The 24,281-nt window shown below is 32.7% G+C and overlaps 1 protein-coding gene across 2 annotated transcripts in view; it reads right to left on the reverse strand.

Annotated features, from left to right (window-relative positions):
• Wdr33 (WD repeat domain 33) overlaps positions 1-24,281 on the reverse strand; it is a 98,769-nt gene that overhangs the window by 47,527 nt on the left and 26,961 nt on the right. For both annotated transcript variants that reach the window (XM_085824935.1, XM_085824929.1), the window contains exons 5-7: positions 8,022-8,126; positions 7,691-7,786; positions 2,116-2,267 (exon numbers count right to left, since the gene is read on the reverse strand). In XM_085824935.1, the coding sequence (XP_085681061.1) occupies positions 2,116-2,267; positions 7,691-7,786; positions 8,022-8,126 (353 nt within the window). The remainder of the gene's footprint in view (positions 1-2,115; positions 2,268-7,690; positions 7,787-8,021; positions 8,127-24,281) is intronic.

Consider the following 24,281-nt stretch of genomic DNA (forward strand, 5'->3'; position numbering starts at 1 on the left):
AGTAAGATAGCTTCACCACAAAGCCTGATTACAGCTGCGTGAAAGTGGCAGGTAAACACAGGTTTGCCATATTTGAACCGAAATCACCCATTTGCCGTATTTGGCAACAAAATTGCCGATGTGCCATAGAGAGAGCAAGAAGGTAGGTTTAAAGCTATATATACCCTGCCTGTACACAGAGAAAGTAGTGCAGCAGTGGTGTCTTCAGTAGCTTGAGAGCGATTGATTAAGTCGGGAGTTGTATTTAATATTTTGCAGCAAAGCTGTATTCATCATTATAGCTTGAAGACTGTGTTACTGATTGTTTCAGCATGTTTATTGCAGTTTTTTTTTATTAGTGTAAACGCATCTTTGGGACTATCCTGAGTAATACTGGTGAAAAAATTTTGTTTTGGTCCTTTATGAAGTGTTATCATCAATTACTCTAAATCCGCGAACCTGTAGAATGCAACAATATCAAGAAATATATAAATAGGCATTTTCATAGCATTTTACTAAGGAAAATGCAAATATTCACTTGTCTTTAAGCAAAAGTTTTTTTTTTTATGAAAAGTTCAAGATGTTTGAAGAAATTACTTGACCAATGCTGCACCTCTAATTTTAATATTCGAAAGGCATCCCTCATTGGAAGAGAAGATGCAAATGTAAAATTTTAAATTAAGCCAAAAAGCAACCTTAATTTGTTGTAGACTTTTTGAGGGAATTCCCCCCTTCCCCAAGGATTACGAAAAAATTCTGCAATCCACAACCCCCTGGTTGAAAAAGAAAAACTTGTGTCTAATCACTTTAAAAATTGGGTGTACATATAATATATATTTAAGATATAATAAAATACAATGGTTGCTTGAAAGAGATTGACAACAAAGAAGAAATGATTGGCAACCTCCAAATTAACTATTCTAGATTTTATGTTATCTCCCCTAAATTCACCTGTTCTTCCAAATTCGAGAGCTTTCCATGTTACATAACACCCCAAAATTAACCAATCACAGATTAGCTGTACTTACTGCATCATACTTAGTATAAATACTCTTTGCAAAAACATCTACGTGCTGCCATTCATTTCTGTCTAAAATGCTTACGTCGTACTTTTAAAATCAGTACACATAAAAATTACTGTATTTAACTATGACTGGACAAATGCTTTGTCTACCAAAAAGTGATTTGACATGAATTATCATGGAATAAAGTTGTGTTTAGAAACGGCCATGTCTGGAAGTTACTGGTTTCTGCATCTATCTCTCAAACTATGCACCTAAAATACTACATAGAGAGAGTTATAAATAGATATCAAATATATAGTTATTCAAAATCTACATCAATGTGAGTTTCTTTTTTGCCCAATTTTAAGTGGTTGACTGAAATCAAAACAAAGCTATTTAACAATTTAACTCCTCACATGGCAACATTTTTCTGTCATTTGGGAATTTTTATAACTTATTTTGACGTCACTGGCAAACTTATCCTTCATTTGGCAACTTTAGTTCAAAACAATTATTCTTTAATAGTCAGATAGCATTAACCAAAATGTTGATCACAATAAATGATGCATTTTCCATGTTTTTCACATAAATGGGCAGGACTATGGCAAACCGATAACAATATCCACATGATATCAAATAATGATCACATTAAGCGGTGTCTAGTGTATGTAACTTCTTCTATACACTTATAAATCAAGCTAAAACATGAATTTTTACTTGATAATACATAACAACATACCTGTTAAAACATAAAAATTTCATCAAAATAATGCAATTTTTTTCCTCAAAAGCAATTACAGTATTATTATGCACACCTAAGAAGCTTCCATGGACAAAAGCAAATGCAGTATTATTACCTGCACCTAAGAAGCTTCCGCAAACTATCCAGATTTAAGATTCCAAAAGATACAGAAAAATCACACATTAAAATTCATAATATAAATAAACAAATGTATAAGTTGTTTAGTTCATAAACTTTAGTCCACCATTATAAATTTTATATCGATTAGCTCATAAATGTGAAAATAATAGCTTTGGTGCAATATACAAGTATATTTAATTCCCACTATACCATATAACAACATAGGGGAAAATGCAAGTAATTAATTCACTATTTTTTATTTTCACATACCTTATGCCTCTTAATGGTTCTTTATGTGCCTGAAACATCTTCACATTGTTCATATTACTTTGCCAATATTTCACATAACCAGCATGGTCTCCAGTTACCATCCATACATCATTATGACTCCACACCATGCATCGCACAGGGGAATCATGAGCCTTTATGTTAAAAGGGGAAAATAAATATATTTGTTTGCAAATCTGATTGTATAACATAAGGTATAACCTCCATAATTAATAAAAAAGTTTAAAATATTAATATCAAAATTAAAATAATGTGTAAGTATATAAATATATATAGCGAGGGAGACACACAGACTTCCTACTGTATATATCTTGATCTTTTTAGTGTATTTGTACCGTACATATATTTTTCGGACTTTGTACTCTGTGGGTGTCTAATTATCAACCACCACGTTATACAAGAAAATAGCATATGTAATTGCCTAATGCCTGTCTACAATAAATATGTCGATCCTTTCCACCAACATTTTATTACTGGAGATCTCAATATCATTGAAGATATAGAATTACGAACCCTTATGCAACTTGGCACCAAATTTCGTCCTACTTTTGGTATTAATAAGCACTTTTGCCTCAAACAATTCAATAATGATCTTGATAAATTTATCATATTAGCTAATAATAGATCCAATTTGCCTACTACAACTTTTCTTGAATGGAAAGCTGCACTAATTAAAGAATTTCAACATATGCTTTTCAAGTCACCTTATTTCAACTCTTTACACAATAAAAATCATCTAGAGGATCTTATTCAAAAACTGCAAGATAACTTTATCATTACGAAGATTGACAAAGCCAGCAACAATTTTAGTGTTATTTGTAAACAGTTTTACTTCAACCTTCTGCATAATGAGTTAAATAACACATGCACTTACAAAAAATTACTACCAGCACTAAGATTCTTCTCAATAAATTTAACGCACTACATAAAAGACTTAAAATACATCCACAGAAATATAACAAAAGGTTTGCAAATCTCTATGCACTACCAAAATTTCATAAGTCTCCAATAAAATCCAGGTTCATAGCTAATAGTACCAAAAGTTATCTTAAAGAAATAGATTATCCTTTTGCGCAAAAACTTTGACTAATACGTGACCTAATTAATAAATATGATTTTAAGGATCTGCATTGCAACTGGATGATTTCAAGTAACGAACTAGTTCTGAAAACTGTAAATTCACTCAAAATTGACCACATCCAATGCTACGACTTTGAAGACCTCTATACTACCTTACCACTTGAAGAAATATTTACAAGCTTACTTGCTCTTCCAGATTTATTTCTGCAAATTTCTACCATTATAAGCAACGAAAAATGGCAACTTTTCCTCTCCAGCGTGCTTTTCAATAATTTTATTCAATTTAACTATAGCATCTTTAAACAAATATAGGGAATTCCAATGGGAGGTAATTTTTCAAGTTCTGTCTGTGAATTATTCCTTTTTACAAAAGAATTGAACTTTGTCCGTTCACTCACCAACACATCTATAGATATATTGATGATGTCATTGCATTTAATAACTATAACAAAATAGAAGTTGCTAATATCTACCCTAAATGCTTAAAACTAAATAATACAAATACAGTGCAACATAATGTAGTCTACCTTGATTTACATATTATTGATTACAATTTTATAAAAGTTTACGACAAAAGAAGAGAATTTAATTTTTCAACACTAAAATTAACCAACTGCAATTCAAATATTTCCAAAAGAGTCATCCTTAACACAATTTATTCACAGCTACTCAGAATAAAAAGAATCTGCAATACTACAAAACACCTTCAAGAAGAAATACTATACTTCGTAACTATCTTGAAAAATAACCGAATTCCTCATAAAATAATTAAAAATGCATTAAAAAAAGCTGGCATTAGCCTTACCAATTTTTAGATTTTTTGAGTTAGATAGTGATATTTTATGCTTAAAGCCCAATGGGACGATATAAAGTGGATGGCTGATTCAGAGAATCGAATGGAAAAATGTACAGATAATTCTTGTCACTACATTTTCTTTCCTCCAAAAAATTTTGGCACAATACTTTTAATACTATTGTTTAAATAGTTTTAAATTACTTTGATGGCCAATTTTACTACTTTTATTAACAAATCGGGCCTTTTCGTTTTTCATTGTAGCTTGAAGAATTACCACTTTTTATTAACAAATGACTGTTTTTTCCTTTTTACTCTTATTTTTGTGGCCATGTTGAGTAATTTTAGCTGAATTAGCCATTTTCACTTTTAGAAGCAGTTTTTTCTTCAAACAACTTGACTGATGCCATTTTGAAATCTTTCCATGTCTTTCTGAGTCTCCCGACCCCCCTTGGAAAATTAGGGACGAGTTACAGCCAACGGACAGTCTAATCTCATTGGCTATTGCCTAGTAACATTGTTCCCCCCTACTTACGTCACACGACGAGTGGGATGGCGATAAAGGACACTGAGGGGTATTGCAACCCCTTTTCAACTTGTTACACGATGGAGAACTCTACATAACCACAGGTCTGTTTTTTTAGTTTCTTTTACAAAAAAATTTTTCTTGATCTTAGCAAGACCCGCTGTTTTCATTTAAATTAAATTTCAGTTTTCTAAAATTTATAAAGGTATAATTCTTTAAGCTTGCAGGTCCAGCCCGTAAGTTATTGTATTTTTTGACTAATAGCAGACTGCTTGTTCGATGTTATGCAAACTGTATTTCTTTCTTTGTACCAAGGAGCGGCGCAGACGCAAATTTGTTAGGTTTTTAAAGCTCACGTTTAGAGCTTTGAGGTTGCTGTGAATTAATGGAGTTTCAACTAAGCAGAGGTTCTTCTGAGTTTGTGTTGGTAAGCCGCTACTGAGTTTGGAGTTTGCAGTGTGGTCTTCGCCGTTCCTCAACCAACCTACTGTTTGAAAGCCAATAAAGAAGTTTCGGTCGACATTATGACTCTGAGGTTTCTTGGGTTCTATACTGAAGTAATATCAAGTCAATTTACAGTCCACTATTTTTAACAACGGATCGTACACTGCTATTTATTTTTATTTTTATCTTAATTCTTGTAAATCGGAATTGTTTTTACATCTTTTAACACCTTAATGTGTCATTTTGTGCGGACGCGTCGGGAAATTGGAACAGAGAATTTACACTAATAAATTTTCTAAGACAATTCGTCTATTTAATTAAAATTTGTAATGCAAAAGTTTCAATTGTCTGTTTTGGCAAAACGTGTAATGAAGTTAGCTTAATTCGACGTTCAGCTATAAATTTCCCTTGAAAAGCCAGGTTGAACTTCGGGTTAAGCTAATTTACCATTTTCCGGTTTGCATTGTTATATTTTTATATGTTTATGTTTGTTTTATGTTTTACTTGTTCCATCGATTGGTTTTTCTATGTTTTAACTTTACACTTGTCACATCAATAGGTATTGTATTTTTTGCTGTTACTAGTTTCCAAAGATTAGTATTTTACTGTGTTTAATTTAACGTGTAGCATAATATTTCACCCTTCAATGACATTATTCTTAAAAAATGTGTTTGATTTTTTCTTGGAGCCACAGCTCCTGGTAACTTTTTGGCAAGCTTTCTACAATTTCTCATATCTTTAATTTTGCAGCATACTGCGCAAAAAAATTATTTAAGACCAAATTGGTCTTACAGTATTGTACTAACTACCTTGCTTTTTAATTTTATATGTATATATGTATACAGGGTGTTTCAGCATATCAGTTAAAAACTTTCAGGAGAGATATAGAGAACACTTAGACGATGATAAAACACATAGCAATGCTTTCCTGGCATATAGCATATCAGTTGGAAATGCTTTCCTGGCGCTGTAGTGATGAGACACAAAGCATAAGGAAAGAAGGACACGAACAGGATGAGAATAATGTTTTTTATGCTTAGTGCAGTGGAAACCAGGAAATAAGAACAAAAACAGATTATCGTCATCAAAGAAGGTATACGAAATTACGACACGGACCATGATGCAGGAACTGCATAATAAAACATGTTTTGTCACACTGTTCCTGTTGTTCTTTTTTTGTGTTTTGTGTCATCACTACCGCACCAAAAAAGCATTTGAAACTATGCAGTGCTATGTGATTTTCCCTCATTTAGATGTACTCCATCTCTCCTGATAAAGTTTGTAATCGATCTGCTGAAACAATCTCTATATACAGTACAAAGTCCAAGAACCAGAACTGTTGGGAAGTTGATGATTTCGGATTTCAGAAATTTCTGTATTTAAGATCACCAGTTTAAATCTTGTAAGATGACATCTAAAAATTATTAAAAAATATTTTTATTAATATTTCTTTAACACAGAGATATTTTGCATGAAGATTTTTTTGTAAATCACCAACACCTGAAATTAAAATACGACTTGAAGTTAAAATGGAGATATTTTCTGGAATTGAAAGCCATGCTACCAATATTAATCGCTAACTGACTGAAGATTGAAACATTGTTATTACAATGTAAGATTCAGTTTTATCATCTTAATTTAGCATTCCTTCCCTATTCTATTAAACAGAAAATTTTACTTTTTGGAGAATATTAAAAAATTTTCAGATTTTTGGCTCTTATCATTATAAAATTTGAGTGCATGCAGTGCTTAAATTGCACTGGAGCCCACTGGAGTCAAACTAGTACCTCACGGTATTTTTTAATAAATCTTAATTCTAACCAAAGAGCACCTGATGCCTAAATAATAGGATTCCTTTTATGTCCAGCATTCCTTTCATGTAACTTAACTACAATTAAAGCAGAAAAGTCTTTTCCTCATGAAAATTTAATTTTAATAAGTTTTATAAATTGATTCTAACTTTTGAATGCATGACTGTCATTTTTTGGGAAACAAACCCTTTGATGAAGGTTGGTACTTTTAAGGAATGAAAAGCCCTCCCATATTCCAAGTCTTATTCTCTGGAATTTATGACAGCAGGTAACTTTTTCAACCTTAAAAGTTTCTCCTGCATTGGATGCACAAATTTCAACCTTGAAAGTTATGCATCCAATGCAGGTGAAATCTCCCAGGAAAGAGAAAATACAGACTTTTTGGAACAATGCAACAAAATATGGTGGAAGGGGCAAAAATTGTCAGAACTTTTATGCTTGTTCTAAGCTTATAGGTCAATCCTCAAAAGATTTGAAGAAAATTTCTCCCCTTCTCACATTCTGTTTGATAGCTAGAATTATATGAGCAAGGCTTCATGGTCTTGCCTTTACATTTCCATTAAAATTTTCTTCACTACACCATACTGTTCCTAGCATTTATACTATCAAATAGCATAACAATTATACTACCAGATTATAATCCATTTGTTTTATGAACTATACAGCACATTTTTTTTTCTCTATTGTATTGTGGTATTTAGTACTAATTGTGGTACACTAATTGTGGTATTTAGTGACTACAACAAAGGCTTTACAGCAATTTTATATAACAAATATTTTATATGTAAGTAATGGATTCATTAGAATTTTTAGGTTAGAAATTAAGGAAAGATGTAAGTATTAGATTAATAATAGTATTTTTGTATTAAAACATAACTATATTTACTAAAAATATGCACTTACCTGTAAAATAGTTTCAAAATTAAAAGTAAGCCCATTCCACAATGTGAATTCTCCACTTGACGCACCAGTCACTAAACGCCTCCCTTCTGGTGTCCACTAAAAAATATGACAAATACATTATAGTAATATAACATTAAATAACCAATAGCTCTTGCAATTAAAAAATAAATAAAATTACAATATACAATTATTCTTTTTTTCACACTAAGTTGTACTTCTAAACAACACTTTAATAGAAAAAATTCGCAATTAAAACATAAAATACATAACTGCAAAAAACACATCTGCTAAAAAACAAAAATTATAAACTAAATTGAATTTCAATACCTACCGCAACACAAAAAATGGGGCACCTCATTTTGTTAGTGGAAGTTCGAACAAATTTTGTAGTGACAGCATTTATTGGATTGTCTGGCATGGCTAATGGTGGTGTCATCTAAAAAATAAAAGAACATAATATAACATAAATTATATTGCAAAATGATCGTTGTGAGATAAATAACTTCAGAGGTTGCATTGCACCAAAAATAAAAGGTTTACTTATATCATAGGAAAAGATTTAATTCAACATAAATAGTTTGGAGAAATAAAACTGCAGACAGCAATTACAGCTACTAAGCTTATTTACAACATACTATACATTCAGTTAACTGCAATATTAAGTACACATTCTCTAAAACTCCCTGTAAAATCCTACAAAAAGCATACACAAGACTAACTGCATCCTTGTACACTGTACAAAAAAAAAGGGGGGAAACAGTTCTACATCTCCCATTCTACTGGGCCAATTAATAAAATTCAAATTGCGTTTTTCATTGTTACGTAGTGAATTTAAATTATTAATATGTGTTTAAAGTTATTATTATTCTAATATTTTTATTTGTATTCATGTGTATTTTAATCTGGAAAAAAGTATTCTTAGGCTCTTAAGGTTTTATTTAACTCATTATTCTTGAGTAGGAATGGAATATGTTATGTAGTGAATTTAAATTATTAATATGTGTTTTAAGTTATTATTATTCTAGTATTTTGATTTGTATTCATGTGTATTTTAATCTGGAAAAAAGTATTCTTAGGCTCTTAAGGTGTTGTTTAACTAGTTGTTCTTGAGTAGGAATTGTAACTAAGGCGGGAAACGGTTGCGGGAGCCATCGGTTTATGGCCTTTTCCAACAATGGAGGCAGTTGGGAGTCGTGTGTCGCCCTTTTAACTCTTGGCGTGTGAAACAGAAATCGCTTTCCTGTCGCTTTGTTAAGGTTGCAGTTTTCTTACTTCGAGACAGTGGGTGGTTAAACTAACCTTGGGTAATTGGATTCTTGTGGAGCTTATTTTCCGCTTGTTAGTTGGGGGGTCTACTTTTTCTCACGTTATGTGTGCAGATGTTTTTCGGATTGCATTGTCAGATTTTCTGGTGTTTGATTCATCATGGGTGTGTCTTTTTCTCAATTTAGATAACTTAAAATTCCGGGATTGGTAAGATTTAATTTTATGATTTTTTTGAAAGCCCATGAACTCACAGAGGTGGAGAAACCGAGATTTCCTGGGTGCTTGCACCAGCCTAGAGATCATTCTGATTCAGATTTTTGGAGCGAAAAGGAAAAGGAGAAGCAGAAAGTTTTGCGGGGCTCCCCCCTTTGCGGAGCGAACGACTTGTACAAGAGGGCTGCGGTGATGGTTGTAGCTGAGTCTGATTTGAGTAAATTTTCAGTAGCCGCGATGCGAAAGAAAAAAAGAAGCGAATGAGGGGCGCTTTTTTGTCCTGCTGCTGGCTTTGCGGTGCGGCCGGTTGCCGAGGCAAGAGGACTTGGGTTGCGTTTTACTTTCCTCTAGAGAATTCTTTTTCTGCAGGATGTTTAAAAGTTTTGTGCGAGACGCAAGGAACATTTTCCTGCGTGATGTATGGAGAAATGTGTGCGAGCTGCAAAGAGCATTTTTACTGAGAGCTGATTGAGATGTATAGAGAAACATCTACCAAGAAAATTTAGCACAGATTTTCTCTCTTCACCTGAATCGCCAGTTTATCTCAAAGAGCTTTTTTTCGAAATACTCAGCATAAAATGTTGATTTGCCGCTTCGATGATGCACGTGATTGTGCTAAAAACTGGAGTATATTCAGCTACCTGTTATTCAATTGAAATAAAGAGCCTTCTAAATTGGACTATTGGTTCCCACCTAATGGACAGATAAAGATCCTTCTGAATTGGACTATTGGTTCCCACCTAATGGACAGATAAAGCGTTTCCTGGCTGTTTGAAGAATTATTAGACTGTAATTTCCACTCTTGATCCCTAATGATTTTTAGACGCTTCAGAAAGGGTTGTCACAGAAAGAAAAATGGCCTTGGCTCATTGCCATGTGGATTGGACACTAAGGATCCTGCTAATTAGGAGAAACTGTTTTCCATCTGTGAGTGAAATTTTTAAGTATATTTTCTCTCTCTCTTTCTTAGTTTTCCCAAATGCAGAACAGTTAATAATGATTTATCTACCTGTATATTGTTATTACTTATATAAATTGAATATTACAGTTAGAAAAATTAAGAAGTTATTTATAATTTCAAGTGAATGCCAGTTTTAGGAGGATTAAATTTTGTTACACCTATTTAATTTGAAAAAAAAAATAATGTTAATCTTAATTAATGTAAGCTGTAATTTGGTGTAGTATTATGTGTTATTTTGGCTTAGAAAAATATGTGGTAGGATTACTAATCAGTTATCCATTATTTAATTAAAATAGTCAAGAATTTAATAAATGTGTGTTTAAAATTTAATTGCTTTTGTGTATTTATGCAGAGTATATTTTACTGTGGTCTGTCATGTCCCTCCATTTGTTTGAGCCGGAAGGCTTTTAAGAAACATGGAGTTTAATTGAATTTGGGGTTATTGATTATTTCCTTTTGCATAGGTTACTCACAACGCAAACCTAAAAGTTAAATTGTACTATACCACCATACGATTGATTGATTGATTGATAGATTTGTTTTAATGTTTATAAGAATGTCGGTATGATATATGGATATTATGAATTAGATTTTGAATGTGAATTATTTGTTATTTGATTTTAGTTAGTTTGTCTGGCACCTTGCAGCAAAGTTAAAGTTTAAAAAGTATAAAAAACATAGAATTTTAGATATAACAATGGTGCTGTGACCTCGCGACTAGCAGACCACTAAATTAATTTTTGTGTATATTATTTGAGTATTATTTTATATTTGATTTCTATTTTGTTTTAATGTGTATAAATACTACGTTTTTGATTATAAATGATGAAATTTTTTGCACTCACGTAGATGTTTGATCCATTTATCATTTAGCTTAAAGTTTTTCATGAGAATTGCATTTGTGTTAATGAGTTGATTTCGATATTGCATTTTAAATAATTGCTTTGTAGATTTCTAATTTTAATTGATTGATTTAATGTCAGAGCAGTATTTTTGTGTTCGAGAAATAGTAATTTTTTTTTAAATTTCTTGCAGTGTGTTAATAGATTTTATGGGACCAGTGATAGTTTATTTAGGGATTGATTGATTTTTTTTTTTTTTTTTTTTTTTTTTTTGTGGAAGTTAACTTTCAGCGGGAGTGAAGTTTCTTGTTTAGCTTTCTGAGTTTGAGTAATTATTTTCTACCTTAGTTTGTGAATTCTGTGAACATTTATTGCTGTCTGAGAAATGTGTGAAAACAGTAGAATAGAAAGTTTTGCGTTTTACAGCAATTTTGAATTGTGAATTTTGGAAAAACAAAGATTTTTTTTTTGGAAGGGTAGAGTTGGATTTGTTTGGAGTTTTAGAAATGTAGTTAAAAAGTATTATTCTTGCTCTGTACTCATACTGTTTTTTAAGTGTTTTAATGGTAGTTCCATAGTGAGTTTACTAGTGAGTGGTCTAACATTTGTTTTAACAGTGATCTAATTCTTTTTTTGACTTTGTCAATTTTTGAGCTTTAATAGTTTTATTGCTTTTTGGTTTTGAATTTATTTTTTTTTTTTTTTTTATTTTTTATTTTTTTTATTATTATTATTATTATTTTTTTTTTTTTTTTTTTTTCCTTTGGCTGAACTTGTTGCAGTCTTGTAGTAACTTTAAAAGTGGATGTGAAATGTGTTTTGGAAATTTAAACTTTGATACTAGTGGAAGTGAAAATTTGTTTTGAGAAGTTAAACTTGATTTTGTGGAATTAGAAATTACTTATGTGAGCTAAGTGTTGTGGAGATTTGAGAAGAATTTTGATTTGATTTTGAGATTTTAAGAGTAATTAACTCCACTGAGTTTAGTAATGAGTTTCTGTTTTCAAGTTGGTTGTCTTTCAAAAACTTTTTCTTTTCTGGTTTCTGGTTATACTGTGTGGTTACTGAAAAATTTGTGATTGCTCTTGAGGCTTAGTGTATTTCAAGGAGTTTTGTTTTGAAGTGGTTTAAGGAGAAGTATAGAATTGAGTTTTGTGGGATTATGGATTTTGAGATTTTGAGTTGAGATTTTTCTGTGTAAACACTTCCCTCTTGTCTGCTTTTGCATTTTTGTGCCTGCAGTCTTGTAGTTTAGATGTGAAGTTGTCATGCTTATGATTGCTACCTAGAGTGCAATGCATACTCTTCATCTTCTTTAATTACTCTCCAGGATCTAGACTTTGGAACATTGGTGCAGCATTGTTTTCTTTAAAAATTGTGGCAAACCCTTTTGTTGGACACTTTCTTGTTTACGTAGAAATTCTCTGTGTGTGTAACCTGCTTCAGTTCTGTTTTGTTGGATTCATTTTGGCTATTTTCAGAATTTGAATTTTTTTTTGGTTTGATCTTGCATTGTTTTTGAATTTGAATTCCAATCTTTTTGAGTGTTAGTTTTGTTTTCTTGAAGAGATTCTAAGGTTTTTCTTCCATATTTTACAACTGGTTTGGACTAGGAGTTGTCTGCATTTGTGTGAATTTCTTTTAGTTTCGGTTTCGAGTTCTTGACTCAATAGTGCTTTGCGTTTAAGGATTTTTTCGGCTGGTCCGAATTTTAATTTCCTTGTTTCAAGTAAGATTATCTAAATTTTTATTTTTCCTTTTTGCTTCTAGATGCGCTCTAGTTTTTTTCGGCTTAATTTTTTTTTTGGTCAAGTTTCTCTTTTCCGTTCCTGGGGGTGTTCTCCGTTTGTTTCAACTTCTGGTTCAGTTCGGTGTTTAATTCATTTATAATTTTTTTTGTCACTGTTGGTTGACTGGAAAGTTAAGGTGTATTTTTTTCCCTCACTAGTGATTTTTTTGTTTGTGTAATTTTATTAACTTGTTTTGCTAATGGATTTTATGACACTTCCCTCCGGTTGCTATTTAATTGGTTATATGAGTTGCATTTAGATTTTGAATTTAATTTGTTAAACTTGATGCTTTGTAAGTAAATTTTTAATATTTTTTTATCACTGCTCTCCGTGACAACTAGTTTTGAATGGATTATTTGTATGGCACTTAACTTGGTACTATTTTGAAATGCTGTTTGTTTTGTTTTGAAAAAAAAATTTGGGGGGCTCAAATTTTTTTTTTTCCCTGGTGGGGGAATATGTTATGTAGTGAATTTAAATTATTAATACAGTCATAAGTCGTTAATCCGGACTCGTCGGGACTTCGGCGATTCCGGATTATCGATTTTTCCGGATTATAGATCATCAGTTTAAATCTCGTAAGATGGCATGCAGAAATTCTAAAATTAAAAATATGAAACCGTAATTTATGAAATAAAGAACAATTATGATCTAAAGGGTATAAAAATTTGCAAAAAGAAAAAGCTTAATATTTATTTGTTTACTTTATTAAACATTTCTTTTAATGTAAGTTGTTTAAGTTTTGCTTCGTTTCATGTGATAATACTTTCTCTTTAATTCTATTAAACAGACATAATTTCTTGTTCAGTTACAAAGTTCCACTGTTCAAGTCCTATAATTGCTGTGTCGAGAACACCGACTAATTTGTCAATCGAAATTTTTTCGTTTTCAATAACCTCTGTTACTTTTTTTCGGCTATCGGAAGCGAATTATAATGACCAGGAACTTGTTTTAAATCATATCAAAGACCGAGCATATCGAGATGAAATACTACATTTGGTAAGGAATTATAAGCCAAATAAAAACATCTGCGCTGAAGATAAGGATAGTGCTGACAAATCAACTTCCAATTCATTACGCGCCCGCCGCGGCACGGCGTTCCCCCCACCGAGCAGCGTGAAATTGATAAACAGATTTCGGATTTCAAAACATACTTTCGCTTTAGATCCTTTACATATTAACAAATATATATCGGAAATTCTATTTGATATAATCGAAAGTTTAAGCTTACTTTTATAAAATTGCTCTTACAGTCTGCAAAAAATATAATAAGCCGGATCCAATTCGAAAATTAAGGAACAACGCAATCATGAACATTAACTGAAACAGATAATTAGATAATTTTAGCTTATACGTCCATTATACACAAAACGCGCTGTTAGAACTTTTCATAGGATAGAGGGCGCTGTTGCGCCAAAGGAATTCTGTTTTTTTTTCTACATTATGTAACTGTGGTTCGCCATTGCGATGTATGTGTATTGCTGTGATATATTTTGGTGCTTTCATTAAATATAAATGAAAGATATCGTCATGAATTTTTTGTATCCAAATCAAGATCAAATTTACCACTGATGCATATTCGTCGAAACAAAATTAGCGTTCGAACAAGAATCGTCAAGTTATCACTAGCCTTTCGAACTACGCATTAGATATCGTTATTCGCTTCGTAACATGTGGTGCATCGGCCGGTAATTATCGTAATGGTGGGGTGAGTAAATAGTTTTGTTGAAAATTTGGTTGAATAGAATATTTTGTAATTGTTGAAGTAGTAGGGTTGTTTGATGTTGTTGATCTTGTTTGGTAAAAATTTACAACTTTAGGTTTCGCATTTACTGAATATTTGCATTGGTATTTGCAAGTAAGAAAATGTTGTGCTTTCTTAGAATTAGAATTTGTTGTTAATGCTTGAAGTGTGATTTGTTGTTGAAAATTACAGTTTGTTTTCTTAGAATTCTAGAATTAGAATTTATTGTTAAAGTATTTGAGGGGTAAAATTTGTTGCTAGAAACTGTGAAAATGGCTAAATTGTTAAAGCTTCGAACTAAGCGTGACACACATCGTGAACAAACTTTAAAGTTAGTAGAAAAAATAAACATATATTTGAATGAATCAGATATTGACATAGATGTATGTGATTCATATTTAGAACAGTTGAATAGTAAAATTGAAATTATTAACATACTAAATAGTGACATTGATGAATTGTTGAAAGAAGAACAAGAAATTAAGGATGAAATTAACACAGTAGATGAATATAACGAAAAAATAATGCCAGTTAAAGTAAAGTTGCAAAACAAAATTAAATCAATTGGAAAAGTTCCATATCAGTCAGGTGAACAAACAGTAAATCCAGAAAATGTTCACGTAGAAAATAAAAATTTGAATTTAGAAAACAGAACTAAACTTCCTAAACTTTCGCTTCCTCGATTCTATGGTGAGCCTTCAGAATATTTAGATTTTTGGAATCAGTTTGAGAATTCTGTACATAATAATTCTAATTTAACTGAGGTTGACAAATTTTGCTATTTAAAGTCGTTATTAGGTGGTAAAGCCCTAGCTAGCATCAAAGGATTCTCAATTACTCCAGAGAATTATAAACAGGCTGTTAAATTAATTTCGGAAACATTTGGCCCAAAGAGACATTTTAATAAATGCTCACTTGTCAAATTTATTAAATCTGGCACCTGTAAAAAATGCTTCTAACATTCAGGCCCTTCGTAACCTTTATTTTGAAGCCCAAACTCAAATTAGATGTTTAGAGGAATTAAATGTCAAATCGGAAACATACACAACAATACTGACTAACATAATACTAAAAAATCTGCCAGGAGAATTGACTCTTGAATTTTCTAAGCAAAATATAAATAATTGTCATGATTTACAGGAATTGATGAAGTTTTTACACAATGCTATTAGTGCAAGAGAAAAGGCATTCCGTATTAATTCTAATAATGTATCTTCATATAATAATTTTCATTCTAACAAACACAAACAAAACAATTTTCGAAATCAGAAACGAAACTTCCCTCTGAGTCGCAATAATCAACACGCGTCAGTAACAGAATTTATGGCGAAAACTTCCGAAGTTTGTTTATTCTGTGGTCAAGGTCACTGTAAGACTGAATGTGAAAGCATGACTGTACAGTAAAAAAGGGATAAATTAATTAAGGAAAGGAGATGTCTGTTATGTTGTAACACAAACTGTTTTGTGAAAAAATGTAATGCTAAACAGTGTTCATTCTGCTTTGGTAGACACGCCAAAGCTATTTGTTTTAAATTTGAAAATTCTAGCAAGTGTAAATCTAATTCAAAACTGGAAGAAGAAAAACCAAAGGAATTGGAAATTCAGCCTACTATTTCGAATTCAGTTGTAAATGATAGGAATGTGATTTTATTGCAGTGTGTTAGGACAGAAATTGTTGGTCGTAAATCGTCAGGTACAGTTATTGCAATGTTTGATAACGGTAGTGAGAAGAGTTTTATTAAAAGAAATGTATCTATGAAGTTGGGATTAAAATGTCTAGGGTCAGAAACATTAAAGATTTATTCATTTGGAGCAAAGGATCCTAGGTTGCAAACATGTCGCAGAGTTGAAGTGAGATTGCGAAATATTTTAGATGGAAATGAAGTCATAATACAGGCGTTGGAAACAGATGAAATTTCGAGGACGGCGATTAATTTGCCGAATGAGCGTACAAGAGCTGAAATGGAAGCCAAGGGATTAACTTTAACGTGGGGTTATAATCAAGCGTCAGATGATAATGAAATTTCCTTGTTAATAGGTATAGATTTTTATTGGAAATTGACAAAAGGTTTTGAAAGGTTAAATACATCTTTGGTAGCTGTAAACTCAGAACTTGGATGGTCCTTGCAGGGAAATTGTGGTGATATGAGTAAAACAGCTGCTGTAAACTTAGTTTTAGGTGATCAAAGCACTGTATCAGCTGAACTCAGGCGTTTCTGGGAACTGGAAAGTTTAGGTATTGAAAACAAGGAAGCGGTGTGTTTGACTTTAGTGGAACAGGAGATACTTAATGAATTTAATAATTCTGTTGGGTTCGTAGATGGAAGATATTGTGTAAAGTTGCCGTGGAAACCAGGTATGCAGGAGAAATTAGCAAATAATAGAGAAGTGGCTCGGAAACGTTTCGATAGTCTCGTTAGGAGATTTAGAAATGATACTGCTTTTTATGAGGAATATAAAAAGATAATTGATGATTATCGTAGGGAAGGTATCATTGAGAATTTGTCGTCAGATACTGAAGTGTCATATTCTGAGCAGTCATTCTACTTACCCCACCACGCTGTCATTCGCGAGGACAAATCTACTAGTCGACTTCGAATCGTGTTTGATGGTTCTTCTCATGAAGGAGGACAACTTTCAATTAATGACTGTTTATTTAAAGGACTAAACTTGTATCCAAATCTATTTGAAATGATTTTAAAGTTTCGACAAAATACAATCGCCTTCACAGCGGATATAAAGCAAGCGTATCTACAAATTTTGATCGATCCTAGTGATAGAAAATTTACTAGATTCTTCTGGACTGATGATATCGGTTCTAATTCATATCAAGAAATGAACTTTAGTAGAGTTTTATTTGGACTAAAACCAAGTCCATATTTGTTAGCTGCAACTCTGAAATATCATTTTGATAAATGTAAAGAAGAATTTCCTGATACTTGCAAATTACTGTCAGAATGGTTTTATGTCGACGATTTGATTGGAGGTGAAGAAGCTTTGCAAGCGGCTTTGGAAATTACGACTGAAAGTGTAGAAATTCTCAAAAGATGTGGCATGATATTACGAAAATGGAAAACCAATTCCATGGAACTGCGTAAGCTGTGGAAAGATGCTGAGTTCGACATCGATGAGGAAAAGAGCTCAAGTACGGGACTTGACTCACCATCCAAGGTGTTGGGTCTAGTTTGGGATCCAGATGCGGACAGTATATCTTTTAATGTGAAAGAGTTATCAAAGTTTGTCAAGAACGGAACTGCTTCGAAAAGGTTTATTCTTCGAGTAGTGGGTCGTATTTATGATCCTATCGGATTTCTTGGGCCTTTCATCATAAAGCTGAAGTGCATTCTACAGGAACTGTGGAGTCATGACATAGACTGGGATGATAAACTTCCATCGTCACTGGATCACAAGTGGCAGTTGTGGTGCAGTGAAATCGAACACTTAGAAGATCTCCAAATTCCTAGATGTTATTTTTCAAATTTGAACTGTAAATTTATTTCATTTGAAATTCATTCTTTTTCAGATTCATCTCTTTTAGCCTATGGAACTGTATCGTATTTAAGAGCTATATCTGAATATGGGAGGATAAGTATCAGTTTTATTTGTTCTAAAAGTCGTGTAGCTCCTCTGAAAGGTCTTACATTACCAAGACTGGAATTAATGGGAGCTTTATTGTCCGCAAGATTAGTCCATCAAGTAAGTAAATGTCTTAAATTTAATACTTCTAGTTATTTTTGGACCAACTCGATGATTACATTATGTTGGATTAAGGGACAAGCTAGTAAATACAAAACTTTCGTAAAAAATAGAAGAAATTCAATCTTTATCAGATACCAATAATTGGGCTCATTGCCCTGGTATGGATAACCCTGCAGATATTTTGTCCAGAGGAATTTCTGCAGCAAATTTAGCTACAAACCATCTTTGGTGGCATGGTCCACCGTGGCTAAGCCAATCACCTGAATACTGGCCTACTGAAAGAGAGAACTTAAAATCTACAGACGTAGACTTAGAGCTAAAAAAAGAATTTGAAAGTACAGTGCAAAATAACTGTTTGGTAGAAAATTCGAAATTTATTTTAGATTTAAGGAAATATAGTTGTTTGTTAAAAGTACTAAGAGTAACTGCACTAGTTAAACGGTTTGTTAATAAACTTCAAAAACGACAAACGATTGCAAGTCCCTTCACAGCAGAAGAACTTCAAAATGCTGAAATAGACTGGATAAAACATGAGCAAAACATAGAGTTCAACTTAGAATTGCAGAACCTTAAAAATGGTAAATCGATTCCTAAAAACTCACCACTTTCGAATTTAGCCCCATTTCTCGACAGTTGCGGTGTATTGCGCATAAAAGGAAGGTTAGAACAAGGAGCGTTTACAAAGGATGAAGCTAATCCTATACTTCTTCCTAAGCAGTCTAAATTTACAGAGTTAATTATTATTCGAGAACATAATAAAATTTTTCATGGTGGAGTTACATTTACACTAGCCAAAATTAGGTCTAGATTTTGGATTCCACGAGGTACACAAATTATAAAAAGAGTATTAGGTAACTGCCTAATTTGTCGAAAGTATAAGTTGAAACCAGCTAAACAAATAACTAGTCAACTACCTAAAAGTAGAATTACTGAAAACCCTCCTTTTACTGTAACTGGCATAGATTTCACTGGCCCAGTTTTAATAAAATCAGGAAAGGATACGCCTCAAAAGGCTTACATAACATTATTTACATGCAGTGTTACTAGAGCTGTGCACATAGAATTAATCACAAATATGTCAACAAAAAATTTTATTTTGTCATTAAGGAGATTTTTAGCTAGGAGAGGAAATTGTAAAGTTATCATTTCCGACAATGCTAAGAGCTTTAGAGCCACTAATGAAATTCTTAAAGAATTAGCAAAAATTATAATAGATTCAAAATTGAAAGATTTCATATCAATAAACGGCATAACTTGGCAATATATTGCGCCTCACGTGCCTTGGTGGGGTGGTTTTTATGAAAGGCTTATGAAAAGTATCAAAGATCCTTTGAGAAAGGTTTTCAGAAGGGCTCTTCTTAACTTTGAGGAAATGATGACTATTCTATCAGAAATTGAGTTAGTTTTAAATCATAGACCTCTTACTTATGTCCATAATGAAATAAAAGAGCCAGAAGCTCTTACACCTGCCCATTTCTTGTTTCCAGGGCAAGAAAATATTTCTTATCCTGTACATTTCGCCGACCTTTTCAGGAATGAACCATTGAACAGGCAGACTTTGACTAGGAGAAAACTGTATCAAACTAATCTTTTGAAACAAATTTGGAAAAAGTGGAAGGAGAATTATCTCCTCGAATTACGGTCTGCGCATACTTTTCTAAATCCATCTCCTGAAAGAAATCTTAAAAAGGGTGAGGTTGTATTGCTGGAGGGGTCGACGAAATCAAAATTTTTATGGCCTATTGGAATTATAGAAGAAGTTTATAAAGGTATGTGCGTTCATATTTGATTCGTACTTCTCAAGGACTTTATCAAAGACCCGTCCAATTAATCTATCCTTTTGAAGTTTAAAGTTATATATATATGTTTGTTTCATGTATTGTATTTGATTTGCAATGTAGTTTTCAGTATTAATTTGTGCATATTGATTTTGATTATATCTAAATATATTATTGATATGTAAATTTAATGTGCTCTTAAAAGAGCACAGGTGGGGTGTGTTAGAACTTTTCATAGGATAGAGGGCGCTGTTGCGCCAAAGGAATTCTGTTTTTTTTTCTACATTATGTAACTGTGGTTCGCCATTGCGATGTATGTGTATTGCTGTGATATATTTTGGTGCTTTCATTAAATATAAATGAAAGATATCGTCATGAATTTTTTGTATCCAAATCAAGATCAAATTTACCACTGATGCATATTCGTCGAAACAAAATTAGCGTTGGAACAAGAATCGTCAAGTTATCACTAGCCTTTCGAACTACGCATTAGATATCGTTATTCGCTTCGTAACACGCGCATGCGAAAACGTATTCTGCACTTGCGCACACTGATATGCGCAGTCGTAAAAGGTCTTACGCGCACGCGTAAACGCCTATGAGCATGTGTCAACGCGGCGCATGCGCAGAAAGTTTTTAGTTTTGATGTCCGGATTATAGATCATTCCGAATTATGGGTGTCCGAATTAACGACTTTTGACTGTATGTGTTTTAAGTTATTATTATTCCAATATTTTTATTTGTATTCATGTGTATTTTAATCTGGAAAAAAGTATTCTTAGGCTCTTAAGGTGTTGTTTAACTTGTTCTTGAGTAGGAATTGTAACTAAGGTGGGAAACGGTTGCGGGAGCCATCTGGTTTATGGCCTTTTCCAACAATGGAGGCAGTTGGGAGTCGTGTGTCGCCCTTTTAACTCTTGGCATGTGAAACAGAAATCGCTTTCCTGTCGCTTTGTTAAGGTTGCAGTTTTCTTACTTCGAGACAGTGGGTGGTTAAACTAACCTTGGGTAATTGGATTCTCGTGGAGCTTATTTTCCGCTTGTTAGTTGGGGGGGTCTACTTTTTCTCACGATATGTGTGCAGATGTTTTTCGGATTGCATTGTCAGATTTTCTGGTGTTTGATTCGTCATGGGTGTGTCTTTTTCTCAATTTAGATAACTTAAAATTCCGGGATTGGTAAGATTTAATTTTATGATTTTTTTGAAAGTGCATGAACTCACAGAGGCGGAGAAACCGAGATTTCCTGGGTGCTTGCACCAGGCTAGAGATCATTCTGATTCAGATTTTTGCAGTGAAAAGGAAAAGGAGAAACAGAAAGTTTTGCGGGGCGAGCGACTTGTACAAGTGGGCTGTGGTGATGGTTGTAGCGGAGTCTGATTTGAGTGAATTTTGAGCAGCCGCTATGTGAAAGAAAAATAAAAGCGAACGAGGGGCGTTTTGCCCTGCTGCCGGCTTTGCTGTGCGGCCGGTTGCCGAGGCAAGAGGACTTGGGTTGCATCTAGAGAATTCTTTTTCTGCGGGATGTTTAAAAGGTTTGTGCGAGACGCAAGGAACATTTTCCTGCGTGATGTATGGAGAAAAGTGTGCGAGCTGCAAAGAGCATTTTTACTGAGAGCTGACTGAGATGTATAGAGAAAAATCTACCAAGAAAATTTAGCACAGATTTTTTCTCTTCACCTGAATCGCCGGTTTATCTCCAAGAGTTTTTTTTTTTCGAAATATTCAGCATAAAATGTTGATTTGCTGCTTCGATGATGCACGTGATTGTGCTAAAAACTGGAGTATATTCAGCTACCTGTTATTCAATTGAAATAAAGAGCCTTCTAAATTGGACTATTGGTTTCCACCTAATGGACAGATAAAGATCCTTCTGAATTGGACTATTGGTTCCCACCTAATGGACAAATAAAAGATCCTTCTAAATTGGACTATTGGTTCCCACCTAATGGACAGATAAAGCGATTCCTGGCTGTTTGAAGAATTATTAGACTGTAATTTCCACTCTTGATCCCTAATGATTTTTAGACGCTTCAGAAAGGGTTGTCACAGAAAGAAAAATGGCCTTGGCTCATTTCCATGTGGATTGGACACTAAGGATCCTGCTAATCAGGAGAAACTGTTTTCCATCTGTGAGTGAAATTTTTAAGTATATTTTCTCTCTCTCTTTCTTAGTTTTCCCAAATGCAGAACAGTTAATAATGATTTATCTACCTGTATATTGTTATTACTTATATAAATTGAATATTACAGTTAGAAAAATTGAGAAGTTATTTATAATTTCAAGTGAATGCCAGTTTTAGGAGGATTAAATTTTGTTACACCTATTTAATTTGAAAAAAAAAAAATAATGTTAATCTTAATTAATGTAAGCTGTAATTTGGTGTAGTATTATGTGTTATTTTGGCTTAGAAAAATATGTGGTAGGATTACTAATCAGTTATCCATTATTTAATTAAAATAGTCAAGAATTTAATAAATGTGTGTTTAAAATTTAATTGCTTTTTTGTATTTTTGTAGAGTATATTTTACTGTAGTCTGTCATGTCCCTCCATTTGTTTGAGCCGGAAGGCTTTTAAGAAACATGGAGTTTAATTGAATTTGGGGTTATTGATTATTTCCTTTTGCATAGGTTACTCACAACGCAAACCTAAAAGTTAAATTGTACAATACCACTATACGATTGATTAATTGATTGATTGATAGATTTGTTTTAATGTTTATAAGAATGTCGGTATGATATATGGATATTATGAATTAGATTTTGAATGTGAATTATTTGTTATTTGATTTTAGTTAGTTTGTCCGGCACAACAGTCAGCAAAGTTATCAGTTAAGTTTAAGCTATAAAGGAATAAGGTATTAAAACACCGATAATTTACTTTCTATTTAACATCATGTCTCGAAAGCATGAGTTATATATGATATGAGTATATATATATAAGATTTATATATAGCATTGTTCTAACATAGGTAGTTTGACACAAAAAACGGACTTAACCTTGTAAAAATCAGACTTAACCAATTTTTTTCCATATTTCGATTCCACGACTCAAATTATACCTAGATATTAAATTTTGTGAAATTTAGTGCGAAATTTACAGAGAAATTCGAAAATTTATCTTGGCATAATTTTTTCAGTTTGCGCCAAGAATAATTCACTTGGCGAACTTCTTAACATGTGGCAAACAATTTTCCTTTCCCTTCGATTATGCCGGAGCAGAAAAAAAGACACCTTGTTCCTACCTTTTTACATTGTGCATGAGCAGAAAAAATTCACTTCGTTTCTACTTCCAAATAATTTTAGCAAAGTGTCTAAATCACATTTGATGTTTTATCGCATTCAACAAATATGCCAAATTTCAAAATGGGCCAATATATGAATTCACATATATCTTCGAAAATTTTGAATGAAAAACTGCAACTTTTTGCAGGTATGCTTAGAAATACGCCTACTTTAAAATGATGGTAAAATTTTTATAGATTATAATTCAAATTTTTTTTCAAAAAATTTATAAATTTATTTAAAAATAAAAATTTTATATTTAAGTCATAAAAAATTGAGTGAATTCTATTTGGAATGAACCAATGAACTATTTGGAATGAACCTTTAAAACATGAAATATATATACAGTCAAAAGTCGTTAATTCGGACACCCATAATTCGGAATGATCTATAATCCCGACCTCAAAACTAAAAACTTTCGGCGCATGCACCGCATTGACACATGCGCATAGGCGTTTACGCGTGCGCGTAAGACGTTTTATGACTGCGCATAAGAGTGTGCACAAGTGCAGAATACGTTTTCGCGTGCACGTTTTATGTATAATGGACGTATAAGCTAAAATTATCTAATTATCTACTTCAGTTAATGTTGATGATTGCGTTGTTCCTTAATTTTCGAATTGGATCCGGCTTATTATTTTTTGCAGACTGTAAGAGCAATTTTATAAAAGTAAGCTTAAACTTTCGATTATATCAAATAGAATTTCCGATATATATTTGTTAATATGTAAAGGATCTAAAGTGAAAGTATGTTTTGAAATCCGAAATCTGTTTATCAATTTCACGCTGCTCGGCGGGGGGAATGCCGCGCAGTGGCGGGCGCGTAATGAATTGGAAGTTGATTTGTCAGCACTATCCTTATCTTCAGGGCAGATGTTTTTATTTGGCTTATAATTCCTTACCAAATTAGTATTTCATCTCGATGTGCTCCGTCTTTGATATGATTTAAAACAAGTTCCTTGTCATTATAATTCGCTTCCGATAGCGAAGAAAGTGACAGAGGTTAGTGAAAA

Source organism: Stegodyphus dumicola, chromosome 1 (genome assembly GCF_044657685.1).
Source record: "Stegodyphus dumicola isolate Sdum_Otavi_A_Nest chromosome 1, ASM4465768v1".
Taxonomy (NCBI): Eukaryota; Metazoa; Arthropoda; class Arachnida; order Araneae; family Eresidae; genus Stegodyphus; species Stegodyphus dumicola.